Genomic DNA, 27,644 nt, shown 5'->3' on the forward strand with positions numbered 1-27,644 from the left:
TCCAAAGTACACCCAGAAAACCGTTACATTTGGTGGTGGAAAGATCATGGTCTGGGGTTACATTCAGTATGGAGGTGTGCAAATCATTTGCAAGGTGGAAGGCAATATTAATAGCTTAAAATATCAAGAAGTATTAGCTACCTCTTATATTTCAAATCATAAAAGGGGTCAAATTCTGCAGCAGGATGATGCTCCATCTCATACATCCATCTCTACAACAAAGTTCCTCCAGGCAAAAAAAGATCAAGGTGCTCAAGGACTGGCCAGCCCAGTCACCTGACATGAACATCATTGAGCATGTTTGGGGTAGGATGAAAGAGTAAATTTGGAAGACAAAACCAAAGAATCGAGATGAACTCTGGGAGGCATGTAAGACTGAATTCTTTGCTATTCCTGATGACTTCATTAATAAATTCTATGAATCATTATTGAACCGCATGGATGCAGTCCTTCAAGCTTATGGAAGTCACACAAAATATTAAATATGACTCTAATAGCACCACAACTTCATTCACCAATGCTATGCAACATACAGTTAGGGCCAGAAATATTTGGACAGTGACACAATTTTTGCGAGTTGGGCTCTGCATGCCACCACATTGGATTTGAAATGAAACCTCTACAACAGAATTCAAGTGCAGATTGTAACGTTTAATTTGAAGGGTTGAACAAAAATATCTGATAGAAAATGTAGGAATTGTACACATTTCTTTACAAACACTCCACATTTTAGGAGGTCAAAAGTAATTGGACAAATAAACATAACCCAAACAAAATATTTTTATTTTCAATATTTTGTTGCAAATCCTTTAGAGGCAATCACTGCCTTAAGTCTGGAACCCATGGACATCACCAAACGCTGGGTTTCCTCTTTCTTAATGCTTTGCCAGGCCTTTACAGCCGCAGCCTTCAGGTCTTGCTTGTTTGTGGGTCTTTCCGTCTTAAGTCTGGATTTGAGCAAGTGAAATGCATGCTCAATTGGGTTTAGATCTGGAGATTGACTTGGCCATTGCAGAATGTTCCACTTTTTGGCACTCATGAACTCCTGGGTAGCTTTGGCTGTATGCTTGGGGTCATTGTCCATCTGTACTATGAAGCGCCGTCCAATCAACTTTGCAGCATTTGGCTGAATCTGGGCTGAAAGTATATCCCGGTACACTTCAGAATTCATCCGGCTACTCTTGTCTGCTCTTATGTCATCAATAAACACAAGTGACCCAGTGCCATTGAAAGCCATGCATGCCCATGCCATCACGTTGCCTCCACCATGTTTTACAGAGGATGTGGTGTGCCTTGGATCATGTGCTGTTCCCTTTCTTCTCCAAACTTTTTTCTTCCCATCATTCTGGTACAGGTTGATCTTTGTCTCATCTGTCCATAGAATACTTTTCCAGAACTGAGCTGGCTTCTTGAGGTGTTTTTCTGCAAATTTAACTCTGGCCTGTCTATTTTTGGTATTGATGAATGGTTTGCATCTAGATGTGAACCCTTTGTATTTACTGTCATGGAGTCTTCTCTTTACTGTTCACTTAGAGACAGATACACCTACTTCACTGAGAGTGTTCTGGACTTCAGTTGATGTTGTGAACGGGTTCTTCTTCACCAAATTAAGTATGCGGCGATCATCCACCACTGTTGTCATCCGTGGACGCCCAGGCCTTTTTGAGTTCCCAAGCTCACCAGTTATTTCCTTTTTTCTCAGAATGTACCCAACTGTTGATTTTGCTACTCCAAGCATGTCTGCTATCTCTCTGATGGATTTTTTCTTTTTTTTCAGCCTCAGGATGTTCTGCTTCACCTCAATTGAGAGTTCCTTTGACCGCATGTTGTCTGCTCACAGCAACAACTTCCAAATGCAAAACCACACACCTGGAATCCACCCCTGACCTTTTAACTACTTCATTTATTACAGGTTAACGAGGGAGACGCCTTCAGAGTTAATTGCAGCCCTTAGAGTCCATTGTCCAATTACTTTTGGTCCCTTGAAAAAGAGGACGCTATGCATTACAGAGCTATGATTCCTAAACCCTTTCTCCGATTTGGATGTGGAAACTATCATATTGCAGCTGGGAGTGTGCACTTTCAGCCCATATTATATATATAATTGTATTTCTGAACATGTTTTTGTAAACAGCTAAAATAACAAAACTTGTGTCACTGTCCAAATATTTCTGGCCCTAACTGTATATTTGAATTTTAAGTTAATTATTTGTTTGAATGTCACATTACTTTCTGTGGGCGACAAAACTTTTGTGTTGCCAAAATCTGACCATTCTGTGTCCATTAACTGATCAATATTTCTGCATTGATGGCAATTTATTTTCTTAACCTAAACCACATTTCGGAGGGTTTCAGCTTTCAAAAGAATAATTTATACAACCAATGGATGAATTTAACGTCTGGTTATAAGCTTTTATTTACATAACATGGATAAGCGACATAACTGCTATCAGGGAGTGTATACAGCGGCTCATGGAGGGTCTACAGTACCATAATATAGACCTTCAGTACGACTTTACAGTGGTTTGTGCATTTTGTAACATCTTGGAGCTTTTTTGTTAGTTTTAAAGCATGTGACTCGGATACTAAAATAAGAGACTAATCTGTGCGACCTGTGCAGTTCTTTGAAGGCAAGGAGTTGCGTCTGAAGCAGGAGTACTTTGTGGTCGCTGCCACCCTGCAGGATATCATCAGGCGGTTCAAGTCTTCCAAGTTTGGATGTCGGGACCCAGTGAGAACCTGCTTTGATACCTTCCCTGATAAGGTAAAAACTACTGCTACTACTATAAACTACTGTCACTTTGGAATACTGAGGTTTTGGCAGGAAAACGCTGCATAATTTACACGTGCGTTTGTGATGTATTTTTTTCCCATTCATTTGAATGTGTGAATAATGCTGACAGGAGCCGACGTATTTTTGGTCCAAGTATGATCTGACAAAACATTGCAACCGCACTAATGCGGTTTGAGGAAAAAGAGAAATCGCTGGAAGCCCGAATTTGATATATCGAACTCGGCCATGCAAGTCAATGAGTACATGAGAAACAACAGACTACACTCAGATGACATCTAAGTGCATTCCAATTTCCGCAGCCTGAAACAATGGAGAAGATGGAAAAATTTTTTCTCCGTCTTCTCCTCATCTGAGAGTCTGATCACACTATGATCACTGATCAGATTTTAAACCGAATGTTATTTCCATAATCGCCCCTGTTCTCTCGGTCTTTGTCCGTCTGACCCTGCCCTAACCGTCAGTGAAGTATTGTGAGGGTATGTGCACACGCTGCAGATTTTGCTGCGGATCCGCAGCAGTTTCCCATGCGTCTACAGTATAATGTAAACCTATGGGAAACGAAATCCGCAGTGCACATGCTGTGGAAAAAAACGCGCGGAAACACAGCGTTTTATTTTCCGCAGCATGTCAATTCTTTATGTGAGTTTACACCTGCTCCAATAGAAAACTGCAGGTGTAACACCGCAGTGGAATCCGCAGTAGAAACCACGATAAATCTGCAGGAAAAACCTCAGCGGTTTTGCACTGCGGATTTAATAAATCCACTGTGGAAAAATCCGCAGCACTCACAGAAACGTGTGCACATACCCTGACCATGACAATCTAACTGATGACCATCCAAACGTGTAAGGCTGGTTTCACACTTGCGCTTCAAAACGCATGCGTTTTAAAAAAAAACGCATGGTGAAAAAACACGTTTTTGCATGTGGTGAAAAAAAATGCGGTGTTTTGACGCGTTTACATGCGTTTTTTTCATGCGTTTGCGTTTTTTAAACGCATGCAGATAAATGTGTGACAGCTGCCAATCATCAAAATAAAGTAAAAACCCACTATAAACAGAAAGAGCTATGGGTAGGGTTAGGGGTAGGGATCCTAACCCTAACGGGATCCTAACCCTACCCCTAACCCTAATCCTAAAGGGATCCTACCCCTAACCCTACCCCTAACCCTAACCCTACCCCTAACCCTACCCTTAAAGGGATTAGGGTTAGGATCCCTTTATCAATTTTATGGTGTGGGGTGGTTTATCAGTGTGTTTTCTTGTTTTTTTTTTTTTTAAAAACGCATGTGGTTAAAAACGCATGCGTTTACATAGACAGCAATGCATTTTTTTGCCGCAAAAAAACGCATGCGTTTTTTTGCGGCAAAAAAAAAAAAACGCTGCTAAAAATACTACATGTTGCATTTCTGCAACACAACGCATGCAGAAAAAACGCATGCGTTGCAAAAACGCGTCAAAACGCATACAAAAAAACGCATGCGTTTTTAATGTTAAATATAGGGAAAAAAACGCATGTTTTTTTTGCGTTTTTTTACCGCAAAAACGCAAAAAAAAAAAAAAAAAACGCAAATGTGAAACCACCCTAAGTAAGATGGATTACTAGGTTTCAGAGGTTCACCTGTTTTTTTATTCCACAGGTTGCTATACAATTGAATGACACCCATCCTGCACTTGCTATTCCTGAGCTCATGAGGATCCTAGTAGACGTGGAGGGCATGGAGTGGGATAAGGTGAGGCCACACACCAGATTGCTGCAGGATCCTCCAACAAATATGACTTCTGTAAAGACTGTGTAATAAAAGATTACATGTAGTCTTAAATGATTGGATTTTTACTAAAAATCATTTGTGTAATTTTGGTTTCATTAAAAATGTTGCACCATTTGCCTTCTATATATGACCATGTGTTGCACTGGCTATTGCTGGCTGCAGAATGAGTTATAACCGAGAATCCATCTGTGAACTCTTTCTTATAGTCTAATGGGGATTTCGTAACTCTGTTATCTGTCTTTTTTTTTTTAGATCTTCCCAGCTGATTTATGATTATAGACCACAGCAAAGTTAAATCTGCAGAGTATCAAAGGGCATGTAAAAGCCAAACAATGCAACATTTGTAATACACCAAAATGTGCAATATATATATAAAAAATAATAATATATAAAAAATATATTATAATATATATTATTATTATTTTTTTTTTTTTTTTGCACACAAAAAGTCCATCTAGCACTCGATAGCTATATTAATTGGTATATTCACATTTATTATCTTTTTTTTTCTTTTTTATATAGCGCTAACATTCTGCAGCGCTTTACAGTTTTTGCACACATCATCACTGTCCCCGATGGGGCTCACAATCTAAATTCCCTATCAGTATGTCTTTGGAATGTGGGAGGAAACCGGAGTGCCCGGAGGAAACCCACGCAAACACGGGGAGAACATACAAACTCCTTGCAGATGTTGTCCAAGGTGGGATTAGAACCCAGGACTCCAGCGCTGCAAGGCTGCAGTGCTATCCACTGAGCCACCGTGCTGCCCATTATTATTATTATTATTATCATCGTTCTATTCTGTAGTATCGACGTCATCCACTTAATACCTGGAAGAATGAGAAGTGTACAAATAGAATCACAAAAAAATCTAAGTAAAATAAAACACGAGCTAAATTTGAGAGTCCACATTGGTTGATACTATCTTTTCAGCTAACTATTAATAGGTTACAAATTGCACGCTTTGCAGACTGCTCAGGTCTCTTCATCAGGCATAGAATAAAACAAAATCTGGAGAGTCACATGTTTATGTACAAGAGGACACAGGAATAATGCAATAGGTAAGACAAGTGACGTGAAGCAGAACTATCAGTATGGGAGAGAGATAAACAGATGTGGCCCTAAATATCGGAACAGTTCATAGATAAGGAGTGTGAACGTTTTATTGCCCTGTGATTGGGGTCTGGTCCAGGGCTGTGATGCCCCCACAAGGTCTGAGGAGCACATTCCTTAGTTTAGTACAGGAAAGACAAAATTGTACATCATTCCTTATCTATGAACTGTTCCAATATTTGCCACCACAACTGCTTCACCCTCTCCCATACTGATAGCTCTGCTTCAGGTCACTTGTCTTATCTATTGCCTTATTCCTGTGTCCTCTTGTACATAAATATGTGATTCTTCAGATTTTGTGTTATCCTATGCCTGATGAAGAGACCTGAGTAGTCTGGAAAGCGTGCAATTTGTTACCATCTCTTCAGTTAGCCATTAAAAGGTATCAACCTCCGAGGACTGTCAAATTGTAATATTTTTCTAGCTTAGGGTTAGGCTTTTTGTCCAAATTAAAGGGATATATCCATGTCTGACATTTAGGATGTATCTAAGAATGTGCTATAAATGTCTGAGAGATTTAGAGAAGCTATAAAACTATCACCCCCGTTTCGTGCTGTCAGGTATGAAGCGGGGGCTCAACCTCTCCATTCACTTCTATGTTTAGTTCCAAATATGGCAAAGCATTTTCAGGAAAACAACCCCTATTTAAATTGTAGTCAGCCTGGCAATAGGATAAAGGGTATTTCCATTCCAAGACCCTATTCCAATATGTAGTAGGTGTAATAATAATAACATAAGCAAATACCTCCAATTTGAATTCCAGTATAGTTATTTAGCTTACTCCATGTGCAGAAGCATTGGTATCCATGGTTATGACCACTCATACAGTGGCAGTTAGTGGTCGTAACCATAGATCTCTAAGCTACTGCAATGCCCTGCACATGGGGTAAGCCAAATACCGCATCAGAAGAACCATACTACACTTCTAATTGGAGGTATTTGCTAATATTATTATTACGCCTTCTACATATTGGGATAAGATTTTAGAGATGGAAATACCCCTTTAAATATTACAAGTTCAATTTCAGAAACCCTGGCAACCAAATTCATTAGAGAAGATATACCCTACTGCAGACAGGTTGTGATACAACTCCTTTTGATTTTTATGGCAGTTACCACTAGAGGGAGCAAAGATGGCTGCTGCATACAGTTATACATACAGCTCAATAATAAAAAAAAATGCCGGAAATGTAATAGTAGTGGCAATTATAGGGAGCACACATTAATAATTTACCTTTGTGCTTGTGCAGAGGATTTTATTATTTGTATTATACGAAAAAGAGCTGTACATATGGTTGATATTAAATAGAATAGCAAATGCTAAAACCCTTCAGTATTTTAAGCAATAAAAAACTAGGACCCCATGATTAATGTTGGCTGTCGCTTACACTGTACTGTGATAATAATCTGTGCTCCTTCCCCAGGCCTGGGATGTAACAAAGAGGACGTGTGCGTACACCAACCACACCGTGCTGCCCGAGGCTCTGGAGCGCTGGCCGGTTCACCTGTTTGAGAAGCTGCTGCCGCGCCACCTGGAGCTCATCTATGCAATCAATCAGAGGCACCTCGATGTAAGGCTCCTGTGTGCTGCGGGGTCACAAATGGGGTCATTCACGTTTAGAATAAGAACTAATGCTTCTGCCTCTACATTTGTAGGAAGTGTTAGCGTTGTATCCTGGGGATATGGAACGTCTGCGTAGGATGTCCGTCATCGAAGAAGGCGACTGTAAGAGGATAAACATGGCTCACTTGTGTGTGATCGGATCTCACGCTGTCAATGGAGTGGCCAGGATCCACTCTGAGATAGTAAAAAACTCGGTGTAAGTACTTGGCACGGTCACTTCATTATTTAGAGGCTCCGGGTACATTTAAACATCTTGTGTTACTTAGACGTGGCAGGAAAGGTCTGTAGGGTCCTCAGTCATTTTGATAGGATTTCTTGACATGTCATGTTTAAAAGTCTAAAGCCCCCCCATACAGTATAGATAGCTGTCTGCCCAACAATGGTTTGGCTGATAGATATCTCAACAGACTCCCAGGAGCGCGCCTATGTCCTATAAAAAAGAGCCATTGCCGGACTTTTCTAGATTATTTCATAGAGAACAAAAAAATCTTCAGTTGTTAGATGAAACAGCAGCTAGTCTCCTCTCACCAGCTCAGAGAGAATTGCAAATAGAGATCGAGGAAAACTAGTGAAAATGAAGGATACTAGTCAAATAATGGTCAGATGTAGTGTGATTCCTCATATATACACTTTGGACAGCTTATTCTGAAAGGTGACCTGTACCGTTAGCCTTTAAGGTTCATTTTCCGATTTACACTTCCGATGTATTAAACTATGGGGCATTAGAATGGCATACATAGATATATGGCATATGGTTTATTTTTTTAACTTTTTTTCTGTATAATTTAGGCAATTGAGCACACTAATCAAAAGGATTGATGGAGGGAAAAAGGACACTATTTTGACCTTATTTTTGGTCTTATAGATTTTTTTTTTTTTTACGTATACCCGTGGAGCCTTTCTGGCATATATGTCACCCATACACTGCAAATATAATGTGCATGTTACCTAATTGTATTAGTATAAAAGCTTAACACATAATACAATTTATCACAAAGGTTCTCTGCGTGTTCTACTCCTTCTATTTTACATCTCTCCTTAAACCTAAATGAATTTGGAAGAACCTGTCATTCTGACAACAGCAGCTAATACATCCTGATCTGTTTTTTTTTTGTTATAGATTCAAGGATTTCTATGACATTGAACCACATAAATTTCAGAACAAGACAAACGGCATCACTCCGAGGAGATGGCTGATGCTGTGCAACCCCGGCCTAGCAGACATCATTGCGGAGGTAAAATGCCCCCTAGTAGTAGCAGTATGAAGGCATCCTTAAGAATCCACTTACCTAAAAACCCCATATAAAGAAAAAATTGCACATAAAGGATCAAATTTTTTTAAATTCGTTTCTTAAACAGCAACAATAACAAAAGAAAGAACAAATAATAAAGGATCAAATTGAAATGTAAAAAAAATCATTTTATTAGACACTATGGTATAAAAATTCATAACATGTAACACTATTGTGGGATTCTAAGATGGATAAAACTACAATAGGAACCACAGGTCAAAGGCAAATCCATATAAAATGTCATTATAACACCCTTAAACAACCATCAATCATATACGTAGCTAGTTCAATATATGGTATAACACAGTCTAGCTATACTGGTAAATCGCATCCAGTAGAGAGTGTAGTAGAGGTTAGAAGGGAAACTGCGGAGTATAGGTCAACATATTTACCTCAGACCTGCGGTGCTACAACCCCTACGCGCGTTTTGGCCTGTGTGCCTTCTTCCGGGGGAAGGCACACAGGCCGAAACGCGCGTTTTTCGTATCTGTCTGAAGTTTGTGTCAGACTGTATTACATTTTCTGATATATGCCTTAATAAAAAGTACTTGATTAAAAAAAATACAAAAAAGGAAATGGGACAATACAAAAGTTTGGGCACCCTTGAATATTTGTGTGCTCAGATAACTTTGACCAAGATTTCAGACCATAATTAGCCTGTTAGGGTTATGGCTTGTTCACCATCAGCATTAAGAAAGGCCAGGTGATGCAAATGTCCCAACTTTATAAAAACCCAGCCTCCTATATCCCTGTGCCAAAAAAACAACAGCTATGTGTTCTTCTAAGCAGCTCCTTGGCATTCAGAGTGAAAATGGTGGAGGCCCCAAAACAGGAGAAGGCTAGACATAGATAGCAAAGAGTTTTCAAATTAATCTTTCCTCAGTTCGAAAAGTAATTTAGAAATTGCAGTTAACAGGAACAGTGGAGGTCACAAAACTTCCAAGAAACAAAATGAGCAAAAACCCTGCTGTAACTAAACAAGTAAAAAGCAAAAGTGCATCTAAATAACACAGGGTTCTTAGTAATACTGTTTTTTTTAAATCAAAAATAGCATAAAAGCCATCCCACCCTCTACAAGGTGCCCCTGATCGGGATGGTCCTATGCTGTCTAATATTAAAAACCTTACTATGCGTCAGAGTTGACCTCAGTATGTGAATAAGGGCAGACAAAAGGTCCAGGTCCCGACCTGTGGACATCAGTCTGGGGAAGGCTTTTTAAATATAATTTCCAGCTCAGGAGAGGGAGGCTACACCCCGGCTTGCACAGAATGCAAATATACAAAGAAAAAACACAAAAACTAAGCTTGGTTTAAGTTGGTATACATGCAGAACAGTGGAGGTCAAGATAAAGTCTGGAAGATCAAGTAAAATCTCAGTGAGAGCTGATTATAGGATTGCAAAAGAATCAAATCATAACCCCAGCTTGACTGCAAAAGACCTAAAGATTTAGCAGACTCTTGAGTTGTAGTACATCTCCAGCATCATCATCATAAAATTCAGTGTCAAGTATGTAAAAGAACATCTTAACAAGCCTGATGCATTTTGGAAACAAGTCCTGTGGACCGATGAGGTTAAAATAGAACTGTTTGGCCACAATGATCAAAGGCATGTGTGGTGAAAAAAGGCCACAGAATTTCAGGAAAAGAACATCTCACCAACCAGTAAACATGGTGGTGGATCAATCATGCTTTGGGGTTGTGTTGCAGCCAACGGCACAGGGAACATTTCACACGTAGAGGGAAAAATTCATTTAAATGAAATTTCAACAAATTCTTGATGCAAACATAGCACCATCTGTAATAATGCTGAAGTTGAAAAGAGGATGGATTCTACAAATGGATAATGATCCTAAACACACGTCAAAATCCACGATAGACTACTTCAGTAGATGCAAGCTTACAGTCTCCTGATCTGAACATCATTGAAAATCACTTAAAATAGCAGTGCATGCAAGACGACTCAGGAATCTCACAGAACTGGAAGAATTTTCCAAGGAAGAAAGGATAAAAATCACTTCAAACAAGAACTGAAAGACTCCAAAAAGGCTACAAAAAGAATTAACAAGCTGTGGTAATTTCAAAAGGGAGTGCTACTAGGTAGTAACCATGCAGGTTGCCCAAATGTTTGCATCTACCCATTTTCCTTTTTGTCATTTTTAAAATGTAAATGATGAAAATATATAAAAAATGTTTGCCTAAATATGAAGGCAATGTGTTATCTTTAACTTTAGGCCTTTGAACTTGCTGTTCAAATTACTGTTATTGTGAACAGTTATTTTGACCAGGGGTGCCCAATCTTTTACATGCCACTGCAGGCCTATGGGAATTACAGAACAGCCAAATGGGAGATGCCTATACTTGCAACATGAGGAAACCCTGTTCATTTTCTGTGTCTTGGTGCTACATACCGATTTGTTACTGTACCTATCATTAGGATATCTGAATGATATTGGCACCCACACCTTTCCCAGCGACAGGCAGAAGTGTTAAGTTGTGGAGCTGCCCAGCTCCGTCGGTGGCATAGTATTGCACATCAGCCCCCTTTTCAAATCAAGGGAGACGAATGTGCAGGACTCGGTTCGACCAGGTACGGTATATACCGCCCAGAACAGCTAATTGTCGGCCTGCAAGGTGTCCCACTGCCACCGATCAGATATTGATGACCTACCCCAAGGATAACCCATCAATGTAAATGTCCCAGACAATCCGTTTCACTAAAAGCTGCATTTCCTAATGATACATTGGTGCAAAGCTAAAATATTTTTCTCTTCCGCTATAGAAAATTGGTGAAGATTTTGTGACTGACTTGAGCCAGCTAAGAAAATTGTTGGATTTTGTAGATGATGAGAGCTTTGTGCATGACATAGCCAAAGTCAAGCAGGTACGTGTTCTAGGGTTGTGGGTGTTTATTCGCTTATTTGCATCTTCCTAAATTACAATATATAGGATATACTATCCTATCCCAGGGCCGTACACTATATTCAGTGTCCTGTAGGGGAGGATGAGCCTCATACATGTTTTCCCAGATAATGAAGGAAAAAAGCTCAGTGCGTGCTCTCATCTCTTATGTGCATGCCCCGCTCACTGTAATGAGGAGCCATTGAAATTGGTCTATAAAGTACACGGAAAACTCCATAAATAAGGTGGTGAGGGGCTGCAGTGAGAGTTCAGAGGGCCATATGTGACCACTAGACCCCTTTGTGGCCACAAGTCTTCAGTAGTGATGAGCAAGCGTGCTCAGATAAAGTGTCATCCATGCTCAGGTGACAACCGAGTGACTTCGGCGTGGTCAAAAAATATGTTTGAGTCCCCACTGCTGTTTGACAATTGCAATACATGCAGGGATTGCCTGTTTGTTAGGCAGACATTTGCTGCAGGTTTCTCCAATAATCCTTTTTAATTTTTTTTTGTTTAAATTGTGATATGAAACTCCCGTCTGATTTCTTCTGTCCTATTATTGATAAAACTTCCCCCAATTAATAGGAATTCCGATGCCAGGCCTGCGGAGCATCAGTGGCACCCATCACGTTGTCTACGTCTTTGGATTTTATTTTTTTACGTTTTCACAGTCTAGCCTGAATACAGCGTTCTTTTCAGTATTCTCATACACTCCCTGACAGAAGTTATGTCGCTTATCCATGTTATGTAAATAAACGCTTAACCTGACGTTAAATTCATCCATTGGTTGTATAAATTATTCTTTTGAAAGCTGAAACACTGCGAAATGTGGTTTAGGTTAAGAAAATAAATTGGCATCAATGCAGAAATATTGATCAGTGAATGGACACAGAATGGTCAGATTTTGGCAAGACAAAAGTTTTGTCGCCTGGTCATATAATGCACCCAATAATAGTTTACATCCTCACCTGTGCTCAGTAAATAATCGGTTAATTAGTGTGTGTATAAAAAGAAACCCAGCACCCCAGACCTTCACTTGAACTGCAACTTGAGCTCTGACAACATGCCAAAAATCCACCCTGCGATCAAATCCTGGATTATCAGGAGGCTGAAGACCAGATCCACTGCAGAGGTGGCTGGCACCTTTAATGTGTTTGAGCGTCAAGTACAAAGAATGAAAAAAAGATTTGAAGAGACTGAAGATGTGTTTGACAAGCTCAAGTCCGGCAGACCCCGCAAGACAACTGCTCAGGAGGAACGTTTGTTGGTTAGAAAATCCAAAGCAAGCCCCTCTTCCACTGCAGCAGAGCTCCAACAGGCCTGGTCACCTCAAGTCCCTGTGTCAACTAGAACAATTTCTAGGATTCTGCCTCGAAATGGCCTCCGTGGTCGAATCAGTGCCCAGAAGCCAGCACTAAACAAAAGGCAAATAAAAAACCGTGTGGCATTTGCAAAGTCCCGCAGCCTGCTAAACAGATGGACGCTGGAAAAGTGGCAGAAGGTGGATTTCTCTGATGAATCTTCAGTAGAATTACACCACTGCAGGAGACCTACTGGAGCCCACATGGATCCAAAATACACCCAGAAAACAGTTAAATTTGGTGGTGGAAAGATCATGGTCTGGGGTTCCATTCAGTATGGGGGAGTGCAAAACATTTACAAGGTGGAAGGCAATATCAATAGCCTAAAATATCAAGAAGTATTAGCTCCCTCTTATATTCCAAATCATGAAAGGGGTCAAATTCTGCAGCAGCATGGTGCTGCATGTCATACATCCATCTCTACAACAAAGTTCCTCCAGGCAAAAAAGATCAAGGTGCTCAAGGACTGGCCAGCCCAGTCACCAGATATGAACATCATTGAGCATGTTTGGGGTAGGATGAAAGAGGAAGCTTGGAAGACAAAATCAAAGAATCTAGATGGGAGGCATGGACTGGATTCTTTGCTATTCCTGATGACTTCATTAATAAATTGTATGAATCATTGTTGAACCGCATGCAGTCCTTCAAGCTCATGGAAGTCACACAAAATATTAAATATGACTCTAATGGTACCACAACTTCATTCACCAATGCTATGCAACATATATTTGAATTTTAAGTTACGGTAATTATTTGTTTGAATATCACATTACTTTCTGTGGGCGCAAAACTTTTGTGTTGCCAAAATCTGACCATTCTGTGTCCATTAACTGATCAATATTTCTGCATTGATGCCAATTTATTTTCTTAACCTAAACCACATTTCGGAGGGTTTCAGCTTTCAAAAGAATAATTAATACAACCAATGGATGAATTTAACGTCAGGTTATCAGCTTTTATTTACATAACATGGATAAGCGACACAACATCTTTCAGGGGGTGTATAAAGTTTTTCTTCCCCACTAATGAACGTGGTGTTTTTCTAATTATTCAGGAGAATAAGTTGAAGTTTGCCGCCTACCTGGAAAATGAGTACAAAGTGAAAATTAACCCTTCATCCTTGTTTGATGTACAAGTCAAGAGAATCCATGAGTACAAAAGGCAGATCCTGAATTGTTTACACATTGTTACCCTGTATAACAGTAAGTATCCTAGCTTACTACTGACTAGATGCCCAGTAAGGCCCTCAGGAGCGGCCAAGTGGCAAATTTACAATTTGAGTAAGAGTATGTTCAAGTGCCCTGATGCGATAAAGCATCCATGTGAAATCAGAGGTTATGGGGGGCTAATTTTGGAATTTATGATGCCAGCCCAAATGCAACCATGGCCTAAAAATACCTTGTACAGGAACATGAATACTGAGCAAGGCAATGTGTACATTACAGTGGCAAACTTTTTCAAATTGGCTCATAATTCTTTTTTTGGGGGGGAGGATGAATTAGGTGTCATAAAGCCATATGTTCTGTCTACTAGTGTTTGAATAACTCAGTCCATATCATTCCAAACAGCGTTTCTAAGAATGCTGATTAGTCCTAGTAAAGCTTCATTCCAAAAATCGTCCAGGCTTCTGATCACCCAACGAACAAGGAAAATGCTCGCTTGTTGCGTGAAAGGATTTTTAAGCGTGTTTAAAAAAAAAAAATCAATGTTCTCTGCAGCACAGTGTCCCGTGCAAACATGACACATGCTTCCGATAACAAAGATAGTAATAAATATTACTGTGCAGTCAGCCAGTCAAGGAAGGCCATTAAACGACCACCAATTTGAAAACCTAGCCGAATGGTGATTTTATGACCTTTGGTGGCACAATATGTAAAATAAATGAAAAAAAAAGCAGCTGCCAATTCCAATCACTGTTACTGTCTCCATCACCGTAGAAAAAACATCTGAGATATAAAAAAAAACTGGTTACAGAAAGAGGAACACATTTTACAATGTATTTAGTTTTTGTGTTCCTGAAAAAAAAAAAATTAGAAAGGCAAAGGCATTATCTTTGTTTTCCCACCAACGTTGCCTATACTGGGGAAAAAGATATTAAGAGAGAGTATGAAAAAAACACATAGATTATGCCCCATGTATTGTGAAAAAGCAGAAAAAAATTATTTGGTTATCCAAATGAGAAAAATGTTAAAGTTCTTTTAAACTGCATGTACAGGGGAAAAATAATGCCTGGTCAGGAACAGGGGAAAAATAATGCCTGGTCAGGAACAGGGGAAAAATAATGCCTGGTCAGGAACAGGGGAAAAATAATGCCTGGTCAGGAACAGGGGAAAAATAATGCCTGGTTAGGAACAGGGGAAAAATAATGCCTGGTCAGGAACAGGGGAAAAATAATGCCTGGTCAGGAACAGGGGAAAAATAATGCCTGGTCAGGAACAGGGGAAAAATAATGCCTGGACAGGAACAGGGGAAAAATAATGCCTGGTCAGGAATAGGGGAAAAATAATGCCTGGTCAGGAACAGGGGAAAAATAATGCCTGGTCAGGAACAGGGGAAAAATAATGCCTGGTCAGGAACAGGGGAAAAATAATGCCTGGACAGGAACAGGGGAAAAATAATGCCTGGTCAGGAATAGGGGAAAAATAATTCCTGGTCAGGAACAGGGGAAAAATAATTCCTGGTCAGGAACAGGGGAAAAATAATGCCTGGTCAGGAACAGGGGAAAAATAATGCCTGGTCTCAAACCGGTTAAACATGCGTTGTGTAAATCAGCTTTCACTCTATCCTCTATCCACCCTCTTGATATATCCTTTCATATTTTGGGTTATCAAAAATAAAAAATAGGCAGAAGAATGGAAGCAGCAAATAACTGAAGGTCTAATAAATAATTGGTTGTAAAAGTGCCTTTAATCTAGAAATTTGATTTAATCACTTTATGTTGGTGACATTTCTTAATATCTTAGCAAATCTGCTCGTTTTAAATACCATAGTTAGAAACTTCATCCCTTGTGGTCGGAGTAAACTGCGGGGCTACCCTGCATTGAAGCATGAGGAATATAGTGATGATTCAGAAATATGGATGTATCTGTCCAGGATGCTTCCCCAGAAAGGATGATACTTACTCCAGCTGTAAAAGAGGAGGAAGTTACACCAAAAATAATTGAAAAATTCTCAAATTACAAAAAAAAACACCCAACAAGGGAATTGTAGACTTTATAATGTGAGCTTTTTATAACACACTGATCATTTTCCAGGAATCAAGAAAGATCCGTCCAAAACCTTTGTGCCAAGGACAGTTATGATCGGAGGAAAGGTATAGTACCATATATCTCACCTATAAATCTGATATCTGGTTTATTATGATTGTGTCATTCCAGGTTTAGTCATTCATAGACTATTTTTGGAAATCCCATTTGGCCCCCATTCTCTTATTAAGGGTGAATGAGCTCTATGAACCCCTTTTTTCCATAAATAGCCATATTGATAATTCATGATTACTAGAACATTTGTGTGTTATTATTGACCTTCTCCATGTCTTACAGGCAGCTCCTGGATACCACATGGCAAAAATGATCATTAAATTAATTACATCTGTTGCAAACATTGTGAATAATGACCCAGTAGTGGGAGACAGACTGAAGGTCATATACTTGGAGAACTACAGAGTGTCTCTGGCAGAGAAGGGTAGGTTTTATGGTGACCCAATAAATATTACACCTTGGTCAGATTAATGACATACCAAGGATTCACCGATGGATGGCTCTCACGAATGCCAATGTATAGATATATATAATATAATAATCTTTATTTTTATATAGCGCTAACATATTCCGCAGCGCTTTACAGGTTGCACACATTATCGTTGCTGTCCCCATTGGGGCTCACAATCTAAATTCCCTATCAGTATGTCTTTGGAGTTTGGGAGGAAACCCACGCAAACACGGAGGAAACCCACGCAAACACGGAGAGAACATACAAACTCTTTGCAGATGTTGTCCTTAGTGTGGTTTGAACCCAGGACTCCAGCGCTGCAAGGCTGCTGTGCTATCCCTGCGCCACCGTGCTGCCCATATATCACACGTAGGCTCCCTTATTGAAAAAAAGAAGGTGCACTGTGTGGTATGTTTTTTTTTTTTCCCCCTTGATGTCTCTGCATGGAAAGGCGTAGTTGACTATGTTTTTCTACGCAGTTAAAAAAAAAAAAAAAACACTTGCTGACATATCCTCCAGTCTTTGCAATGTTATAAATTTTGCTTTCTTCTCTGACAAACACTGTGCTGCAATGTTGTTTCATGCCCCGTTTTAGCATCTTTAGAAGCTACTTTCAGCTGCTGCTCTGCAAAATCCATACACTAAATTCAAGAATAAAAATTGAAGGTACTGAAGTAGATTTTAAGTATTCATAACTTTGCAATGCCAGGAGGATAATTAATTAAGTAAGAAGATTAGTTACTTTTGACCATTTATGCAGTGTTGAAAAGTCTGGCCAACTACATTTTGGCATATAGTTTGGGCTACGTGATGCCATTGTTTCTCAATCAAGCGTATTGCAAAAGTTCACTCTCCCCTGCATATGTATGAATATAAAAGTATATAAGAACATTACAATAAAAATACTAACGAAAGTGTAGCTATAAAATACATAGTCCATTATGTTGTGGTGTGAATTAGGCATTGGTCTGCCGAAAAAGGAGAACAAATACCTCTGTTTAGGGCACAGAAGACAATATTTGCGAGTTGCTGGATCAGGTGTAATAAAGCAAAACGAAGTAAAACAATAAGTAGAATATCTAGGGAAACGGAAAATGAAATTGGTACATTAAAGAGATAAAAGAAGACCGGAATAGGGTAGATAAAATATATTCAAAATAATTAGAGTTATTCTAAAACTTGAGCAGATCAGAGCTGTGCAGTCTCCTTACTTTCTGGTTTCTGGCAGGTTGAGCTCTGCTTTTAGTAATAGTTCAATAGAGCAGAACTGTTGTATTGGTAGGACTTTAAAGCTCAGCACATGTTCTGCTGTAACACAATTAGATAATGTGGTTTGTTGGTTGTTTATACTGTTATCACTATATGAACACTATATGTATATATATGTCCAAACTCCTTGAGCAGCATGTCCATGCTCAACTTTCCTCCCACCTCTCATCTAACTCTCTCCTTGACAACCTCCAATCTGGCTTCTGCCCCCACCACTCCACCGAATCTGCCCTGACCAAAATTACTAATGACTTACAGCTAAAGCTAACAGACACTTCTCCATCCTCCTTCTCCACCTGTCCTCTGCCTTTGACACAGTCGACCACTGCCTACTGCTACAGATTCTTTCTTCCCTTGGCATCAAAGACCTTGCCCTGTCCTAGATCGCCTCCTACCTTTCCGACCGCACATTTAGCGTTTCCCACTCCCACACTACCTCCTCATCCTGCCCTCTCTCTGTCCGATTATCCATCACCCTCGGATCTTTCAGACGGAACCTGAAAACCCATCTCTTCAGGACAGCCTACAGCCTGCATTAGCAATTCTGCCGCCTCACCACCACCAGAGCTGCTGCACCACCGACCTTCTGTAACTGCCCCATTATCCCGTAGAATGTAAGTCCGCAAGGACAGGGTCCTCTCCCCTCTTTACCAGTCTGTCACTGTAAATTTGTTTACTGTAAATGATATCTATAACTTTGTATGTAACCCCTTCTCATGTACAGCACCATGGAATTAATAGCGCTATATAAATTAATAATAATCTGTATATTTGAAAAAGCACACAGCTGGGAGAGTTCGAGTCTGATGCTGGGTGCCAGGGAATTGTGATTCCACAGGACTGATAAGAGCTGTGTGGCAGGAGCTGAAAGGGAGGGGAGCAGCTAAAGGTACCGTTACACTAAACGACTTACCAACGATCACGACCCGCGATACAACCTGGCCGTGATCGTTGGTAAGTCGTTGTGTGGTGGCTGGGGAGCTGTCACACAGACAGCTCTCTCCAGCGACCAACGATCAGGGGAAGTACCCCTGCAGCACCCAGGTAACCAGGGTAAACATCGGGTTACTAAGTGCAGGGCCGCGCTTAGTAACCCGATATTTACCCTGGGTACCATTGTAAAAGTAAAAAAAAAAAAAAACACTACATACTCACATTCTGATGTCTGTCACGTCCCCCGCCGGCGTCCACAGGGTTAAAACTGCTTTCGGCAAGAGCGCTGCTAATGCACGCGCTGCTGCCGAGAGTTTCCCTGCACTGTGTCAGCGTCGGCAGTAACAGCGGTGACGTCACCACTGTGCTCTGCTTTACGGCCGGCGCTGACACAGTGGACACCGGGGGACGTGACAGACATCAGAATGTGAGTATGTAGTGTTTTTTTTTTTTTTTAAACTTTTACAATGGCAACCAGGGTAAATATCGGGTTACTAAGCGCGGCCCTGCGCTTATTAACCCGATATTTACCCTGGTTACAAGTAAACACATCGCTGGATCGGCATCACACACGCCGATCCAGCGATGACAGCGGGTGATCAGCGACCAAAAAATGGTCCTGATCATTCCCCAACGACCAACGATCTCCCAGCAGGGGCCTGATCGTTGGTCACTGTCACTCATAACGAGATCGTTAGCGGGATCGTTGCTACGTCACCAAAAGCGTGACGTTGCAACGATATCGTTAACGATATCGTTATGTGTGACGGTACCTTAACATCTGTATAGAAATCAATGGGCTGGTCAGAGCAGACTGGTGTATTAAGAGTTAACCCTTCTCCTAGAATGCACACTCACAGGGTCTGGGCAGGCACTAGTGTCCCATTTTCATGAAAGCAAGCTGTACAGTATGTAAGATAAAAGCTCTCACAGCAGGAGAATGACAGCATATAGAAAAAAACAAGTCCATTCCAAACTTGTTTATTTTCAAGCTAAGTAAAGCAATTTAATATCTTGAGAATACAAATTTAACCCCTTCCCGAAATGTGTTGTATATTTATGGCGCCGTGGTCGCATGCTCACGCTGAGCGCCGCCGTGGTAGAATGAAGGTGTCAGCCCTATGTGAGAGCTGACACCCTTCAGCGATCCTGGGTGTTTAACCCCTGTGATGCCACTGTCAGTAGCTCCCTCTGTGCTCCCATCGACACATTGTGATGTGATCGCGTTGTGTCAATGGTGTACATGGTAACCACCGGCCCAACAAACAGGTTCTGCATATGTTGTGACTGTCACACAGCCGTGACACATGCAGCTGTGGCGCTGAACAGGTAATAAGCAAGATCAATCCAGATATCCTGGTTCCCGCAGCAGCTTGTTCAGTAAGCAATATAGCTTGCCGAATAAGGAAGGAGCCGAAGATATTCGCTCATCTCTATTCAACACACATGTGGATAAGTTCCTTGAGGTGTCTAGTTTCCAGAATGGTGTCACTGGTGAGCGGTTTCCACTGTTTAGGCACATCAGGGGCTCTCCAAACGCGACATGGCGTCCACTAATTATGCCATCAAATTTTACATTCAAAAAGTCAAATGACGCTCCTTCCCTTCTGAGCCCTGCCGTGCGCCAATTCAGTAGTTTTCACCCACATATGTGGTATCCGCGTACTAAAGAGAAATTGTGCAACAAATTTTGGGGTCCTTTTTTTGTGTTACTCTTGCGAAATTACAAAAAAAAAATAAGTCTAAAGTAAATTTTTGGTGAAAAAAAGTTAAATGTTCATTTTTCCCTTCAACATTACATTAATTCCTGTGTAGCCCCTTAAGGGTTAATAAACTTCCTGAACGTGGTTTTGAATGGTGTCACTGTTGGGTATTTTATGTCATATGGGCCAAAGTCACTTCAGGTGTGATGTGCTCCCTAAAAAAAAAGGGTTTTGTAAAATTTGTTTGGAAAAATGAGAAATCGCTGGTCAACTTTTAACCCTTATAAAATCCTAACATAAGAAAATGATGTTTAAAAAATTGTGCCGATGCAAAGTAGACATGTGGGACATGTTATTTATGAACAATTTTGTGTGACATAACTCTTTGATTTAAGGGCATAAAATAAAAAAAGTTAAAAAATTACAAAATTTCCATCAAATTTTCATTTAAAAAAAATAAACACAAGTCATATTGAAGAAATGTTACAGTACCGTATGTCAGAAGAAAACAGTCTCAGAATTAGTGGGATCCATTGAAGCGTTCCAGAGATATTACCTCATAAAGTGACACTGGTTAGAATTGTAAAATTTGGCCAGGTCTGGGAGGTGAAAACGGACTTCAGGGTGAAGGAGTTAAAAAGGGGGTGGTGTCATGTAAAGAGGCTTTTGAGTTGTAGTGGATGAGAAGGTTATACAGATTTTCTGGTTAAAATAAAATATTTAGTGGAATACAGAAGTCTCTGCAAAGGGTTATCCAGTGAGTGATAATAGAATTTTTTTGTTTCCAGTGATTCCCGCCTCTGACCTATCTCAGCAGATCTCCACAGCTGGCACTGAGGCTTCTGGTACCGGGAATATGAAGTTCATGCTGAACGGAGCACTTACCATTGGTACAATGGATGGTGCCAATGTGGAGATGGCAGAGGAGGCAGGAGAAGACAACCTGTTTATCTTTGGCATGAGAGTGGAGGATGTGGATGCTATGGACAAGAAAGGGTTTGTATCCCAGCATGATCACTGTATCTTTGATTGCATGAGACCCCATTGAAGCCGCCTTTAGCTTGTTGTTAGCAGTGTACTTGGCTTATCATATCCACTGAATCGTGTGGGCATGTAATAAAATGGATGCAGAAGTGACCACCAGTCTAGCCTTCAACAAAAACAAGATGGCGCCCTGGACATGCTCTGATCGGTAGGAGAGGCCGACCTGTGCAGAAACACATCCATATTCCAAAGGAATGGAAAGTGAGGTCACCTGATATACAGGAATCATCTGGTATACGGCTAATCCAAGTAATGAGGATAAAGTGCGAGTCCACAGCTGTGCCCGAGTGTTTCACCAGGCAGTGCTGCACTTTCTACTGACAATTTGTTTCAATGTGTTTTATCTGCACAAGGAACATTGCCAAAATCCTAGCGATAAAGCTAATGTGGATTTTACTGCATGGCGCACAACCTGGAGGTTTGACTACGCCTTTAATTCGCTGGATTTAGCCATTATCATGGTTAATGCTGACTAGTAATCGACGAATGTGCTTGGATAAGGTGTTATCCACGCTCGTGTGCTAACAGAGTACATTCTAGTAATATACCTTGTAGGAAAGAAAAAGCGCAGATAGTGTCTTATATCACGATTTAAAGGAAGATTCGCCAGTAATGTAACTGCTCACCTGATGAAGAAGATTCATAGGCATATAGTGCCGGCTGCCGCAGATCCACTGATTGACACGCGACCGTAGCTAAATTGCTGAATAGGAGGATTTGTGGGTTATGATCCGCGCTGCCAGCTCATCCAGAAACAGACAAAATGTCCAATTCAACAGGGGTTTATTCTACGCGTTTCGGAGTGCATATGACTCCTTCAGGATAATACCACAAGTAATACCACAGGCAAGTGTGGTATTTTCCTGAAGGAGTCATATGTACTCCGAAACGCGTAGAATAAACCATTGTTCAATTGGACATTTTGTCTGTTTCTGGATGAGCTGGCAGCGCGGATCATAACCCACAAATCCTCCTATTCAGTAGAACAGAGTACCTTCGGCGTGCTTGAATAATATGTTCGAGTCCCTGCGGCTGCAACATATGCAGGGATTGTCTAACAAACAGGGAATACCTGCATGTGTTCCAGCTGTCAAACAGCCGCGAGATCTGCAGCGGTGGGGAGTCGAACATATGTTTTGAGCACGCCGAAGACACTCGGTTAACACATGAGCATGCTCAGATAACACCATATCCGAGCCCGTCGCTCATCAGTAATGCTGACGTTTCTGAGGTTGAGTTATTCCACTAAATCATTTTCTTCCTTTTTATGTAGATACAATGCTAAGGATTACTATGACCGAATTCCTGAACTTCGAGAGGTAATCAACCAGATCAGAGATGGACGCTTTTCCCCAGGAGAACCAGACTTGTTTAAGGATGTGGTGAATATGCTGATGCACCATGACAGGTAAGTCGGAAAAAGAGAACTGAAATAAATTAACTTTTTGATGATATTCTAATTTTGTGAGAAGCACCCTGTATAATGTTAGTCAACTAGCGTCTGTTTACGGTCCTTATACAACAACCTGTGGGGAAGAGCAGTTGTTGATATGATCACTCGGTCAGCATACAGTTTGCACATAGCTCTAGAGTCTCTTAGATCGCAGATATGCTCCAATAAACCATCCAGTGAAGGAGCTGTGCTGGGTAATCAGCCAACGACGGCCACATTTACACTGAACAATGACCGGAAATGAGCATTAATACAAACGCTCATTCAGACGATTATTGACCCTATATTATAGGGCAGTCTATGTCTTATTGTATGAAGCTGATACGCCACCTGACAGCCACCAGAAGTTGTACTGTGAATAGTGACTGTGCCTGTGTGCATCATCATTATATAGTTATATAGGTTGAAAAAAGACCAAGGTGCATCAAGTCCCAACCACTTACACATTCTGTATCTATTATCTACAGTCATGGCCAAAAGTATTGACACCCCTGCAATTCTGTCAGATAATACTCAGTTTCTTCCTGAAAATGATTGCAAACACAAATTATTTGGTATTATTATCTTCATTTAATTTGTCTTAAATGAAAAAACACAAAAAGAATTGTCCTAAAGCCAAATTGGATATAATTCCACACCAAACATAAAAAAGGGGGTGGACAAAATTATTGGCACTGTTCGAAAAATCATGTGATGCTTCTGTAATTTGTGTAATTAACAGCACCTGTAACTTACCTGTGGCACCTAACAGGTGTTGGCAATAGCTAAATCACACTTGCAGCCAGTTGACATGGATTAAAGTTGACTCAACCTCTGTCCTGTGTCCTTGTGTGTACCACATTGAGCATGGAGAAAAGAAAGAAGACCAAAGAACTGTCTGAGGACTTGAGAAACCAAATTGTGAGGAAGCATGAGCAATCTCAAGGCTACAAGTCCATCTCCAAAGACCTGAATGTTACTGTGTCTACCGTGCACAGTGTCATCAAGAAGTTTAAAGCCCATGGCACTGTGGCTAAACTCCCTAGATGTGGACGGAAAAGAAAAATTGACAAGAGATTTCAGCGTAAGATTGTGCGGATGTTGGATAAAGACTAACATCCAAACAAGTTCAAGCTACCCTGCAGTCCGAGGGTACAACAGTGTCAACCCGTACTATCCGTCGGCGTCTGAATGAAAAGGGACTGTATGGTAGGAGACCCAGGAAGACCCCACTTCTTACCCCGAGACATAAAAAAGCCAGGCTGGAGTTTGCCAAAACTTACCTAAAGCCTAAAACGTTTTGGAAGAATGTTCTCTGGTCAGATGAGACAAATGAAGAGCTTTTTGGGCAAAGGCATCAACATAGAGTTTACAGGCAGGAGAAAAAAAGAGGCATTCAAAGAAAAGAACACGGTCCCTACAGTCAAACATGGCGGAGGTTCCCTGATGTTTTGGGGTTGCTTTGCTGCCTCTGGCACTGGACTGCTTGACCGTGTGCATGGCAATATGAAGTCTGAAGACTACCAACAAATTTTGCAGCATAATGTAGGGCCCAGTGTGAGAAAGCTGGGTCTCCCTCAGAGGTCATGGGTCTTCCAGCAGGACAATGACCCAAAACACACTTCAAAAAGCACAAGAAAATGGTTTGAGAGAAAGCACTGGAGACTTTTAAGGTGGCCAGCAATGAGTCCAGACCTGAATCCCATAGAACACCTGTGGAGAGATCTAAAAATGGCAGTTTGGAGAAGGCAGCCTTCAAATATCAGGGACCTGGAGTAGTTTGCCAAAGAAGAATGGTCTAAAATTCCAGCAGAGCATTGTAAGAAACTCATTAATGGTTACCGGAAGCGGTTGGTCGCAGTTATTTTGGCTAAAGGTTGTACAACCAAGTATTAGGCTGAGGGTGCCAGTACTTTTGTCTGGCCCATTTTTGGAGTTTTGTGTGAAATGATCAATGTTTTGCTTTTTGCTTCATTCTCTTTTGTGTTTTTTCATTTAAGACAAATTAAATGAAGATAATAATACCAAATAATTTGTGTTTGCAATCATTTTCAGGAAGAAACTGAGTATTATCTGACAGAATTGCAGGGGTGTCAATACTTTTGACCATGACTGTATAACCCACAATGTTATTTGTTCTAAGGAAATCGCCCAGCCCTTCTTTAAAAGCTGTTAGTGTCTGCTGCCATTACTACCTATTGTGGTAGAGCATTCCACAGTTTGACTGCTCTAACTGTAAAGAACCCTTTCCTATTTTGTTGCCAGAATTACCTTTCCTTTGTTAGGTCCTTCATCAGTTTAAAACCAGTACTCTGTGTCTAAGTATATATTTCTTGTCATAGGTTCAAGGTATTTGCAGACTATGAGGCCTATATTAAATGCCAGGAGAAAGTGGACCAATTATACATGGTAAGACATAGGAATTGGCTGTAGCCACCCGCCGTACTCTGCTCATTAATCCACCGTGTATTGACATTATTATTTCTTTTGCAGAACCTCAGGGAATGGACCAAAAAAGTAATAAAGAACATCGCTAGTTCTGGCAAGTTCTCTAGCGACAGGACAATTAGTGAATATGCCACTGAAATCTGGGGGGTGGAACCCTCCGCTGTGAAGATTCCTCCACCCAACATACCCAGGGAGTAGCTCCTCGGAGATGCATGTGCCCACCATTTCTGCTGGTAGTTTGGTTGGCTCAGGATTAGTGTTTGTTCACCAGTTGTGATCGCTTTCCCATCAGAGCATGGTCTTGTCTTTGGGGGAAACCAAACTGATTGTGTCGTCCTATTCCAACTCTCAATATTATAACCTGGTATTTATTCCAATGGAAGTCACTGGCATTGCCTTCATATAATCGGATATTATAGAGCAGGAGCCGACCCCAACGTGCGCAGGCAACAGTTCACGGCTCAACATGGCGCACGGTAGCAAATCCATCTATGAACAAACCACTGTACTCCACAAATATGAATGCAATGTCTCGGTAGCCATTTACACCGGATTATTTTACATAGTTTGTTTGCCCTTTATGATCAAATCGGAAGCACAGACATGACCTGCATTTCACCTTTACAAGTTTCTCATTGTTTTATTATTTTTAATCCAACTGTTATTTTTTTTCTAATATTTTAGTGTCTAAACACCTTGTGGATTGCAGATGGAAGCTTAGATTTTAGAATTAGGACTTCTAGAAAAGATAATATTTTAGGAGATAAAAGCAGAGAAGAGACCATGTGTTATGGGGTGAGGCATCCTCAGCGGTAGAGGGTCCATAGACTACTGTTGTTGTGACATATATGCCACTGGGAGAAGCCCTGGCAACGTTCTTACGTACTGTAATAGAAAGGACGACCCCCCCACCCCAGCGTACGTCTAGGCGTCAGACCGCACAGAGTAAACACATCCCAACAACACAATGCATCAGTAAGTGGAAGTCGTATCCACGCTCTCCACAACCTCACAGAACGTGGGGAGGATGAGCAAGCTTTGTGTGAAGCATTATATTCCATGTGTTTGTCTTTGTAAAAACGCAGTTGTTTTAGCATTTTGTGTGTGATTTCAAAGTACTGTATTTCTAACTAAAGATTTGCACGTTATCTCCACCTTCATGCTTGTGGGACTCGTCCTTCAATAAACCTAGTACCGAATTTCAGCTTTTGGAATGTCATTTATTCTAGTCTATGGTTATTACACAGATTCTTCGACAGCACTTTAAAGGGAACCTGTCACCAGAAATAACACTGTTAACCTGCAGATATGGGGTTAATCTGCAGGTTAACAGCATTATTTCTGGTGACCGGTTCCCTTTAAGGCCTGGGCTATATGGCAACTTTGTCCTCGACATCATCTGTCACGTGGCCAAAGTCAGCTAGGTGTAATTACAGTGAATGGGGTCGCAATATGACCACGATGAGCAAGTCACTAGAATTCCAACTGCGTCCGATATTTTTGGGACTTGCTTTTAATGAGACTCCATTTACTTGTATTGTGCTGCGATGTGGGGGCGAATGTTACTGGTGAAGCTCAATTCTTTCAGAAAGAAGCAAAAAAAAAATAAACACCATCATCTTTCCAAACGATAAACTCTAGGTGTGTCAAATTCCAGTTGCTATATAAGTCCCTTTGCTGTAAGTGACCTTGCAGCCATTGCAAAGTTTCCAGCTACGTACCGAAATTATTCGTCATTAAGGTTCCCATGAAATCTTTGTCAGTGACACAAGAAAACAGATTTATGCAGTTCCCTTTGATTTATTGTGGTAAGCTTTTCGTGGTGGTGGATGAAGGCAGCCAGGAGTTTTATTTATATTTTTTTGTTTCAACAACACATTTTTACATTTAGAGTCCCTCAACTAAGGAGAACTTCCGATGAGCTACCATTGGGAATGATGGATAAGACCGCAGGTTAATGGGAATCTTTCAGTAGGATCAAAATGGACATTCAGGTCATAGAAAGCTGACTAAAATGATTCCTTGATAACTGCGATCTGATGAGAAAATATGTAAATGAGCTGGTAAGATCTATGGGCCAGACACTGATCTCCTGAGACTCTGCCTCCAGAGATTATTATACATTAAAGGAGGAGTTACCATTGTGAGACATGCAATGACTGACAGTCCGCTCTTCTGGTCTACATGTAGCCCCCTTTCATTTAAAATAATCTCTGGAGGCAGATTCTCAGACGATCGGTGTCTGGCCCATGT

General features: G+C 40.8%; 1 protein-coding gene across 1 annotated transcript in view; it reads left to right on the forward strand.

Annotated features, from left to right (window-relative positions):
• PYGB (glycogen phosphorylase B) overlaps nt 1–26,595 on the forward strand; it is a 101,430-nt gene extending 74,835 nt beyond the window's left edge. The window contains exons 8-20 of the mRNA XM_069768978.1: nt 2,621–2,764; nt 4,433–4,525; nt 7,102–7,248; nt 7,334–7,497; nt 8,422–8,536; nt 11,372–11,473; nt 13,906–14,053; nt 16,106–16,164; nt 16,394–16,535; nt 21,256–21,463; nt 22,785–22,919; nt 25,286–25,352; nt 25,437–26,595. Of these exons, the coding sequence (XP_069625079.1) occupies nt 2,621–2,764; nt 4,433–4,525; nt 7,102–7,248; nt 7,334–7,497; nt 8,422–8,536; nt 11,372–11,473; nt 13,906–14,053; nt 16,106–16,164; nt 16,394–16,535; nt 21,256–21,463; nt 22,785–22,919; nt 25,286–25,352; nt 25,437–25,589 (1,677 nt within the window). The 3' untranslated portion in view covers nt 25,590–26,595. The remainder of the gene's footprint in view (nt 1–2,620; nt 2,765–4,432; nt 4,526–7,101; nt 7,249–7,333; nt 7,498–8,421; nt 8,537–11,371; nt 11,474–13,905; nt 14,054–16,105; nt 16,165–16,393; nt 16,536–21,255; nt 21,464–22,784; nt 22,920–25,285; nt 25,353–25,436) is intronic.
• Nucleotides 26,596–27,644: the final 1,049 nt, after the last annotated feature.

Source organism: Ranitomeya imitator, chromosome 5, assembly GCF_032444005.1.
Source record: "Ranitomeya imitator isolate aRanImi1 chromosome 5, aRanImi1.pri, whole genome shotgun sequence".
In the NCBI taxonomy this organism is placed as follows: Eukaryota; Metazoa; Chordata; class Amphibia; order Anura; family Dendrobatidae; genus Ranitomeya; species Ranitomeya imitator.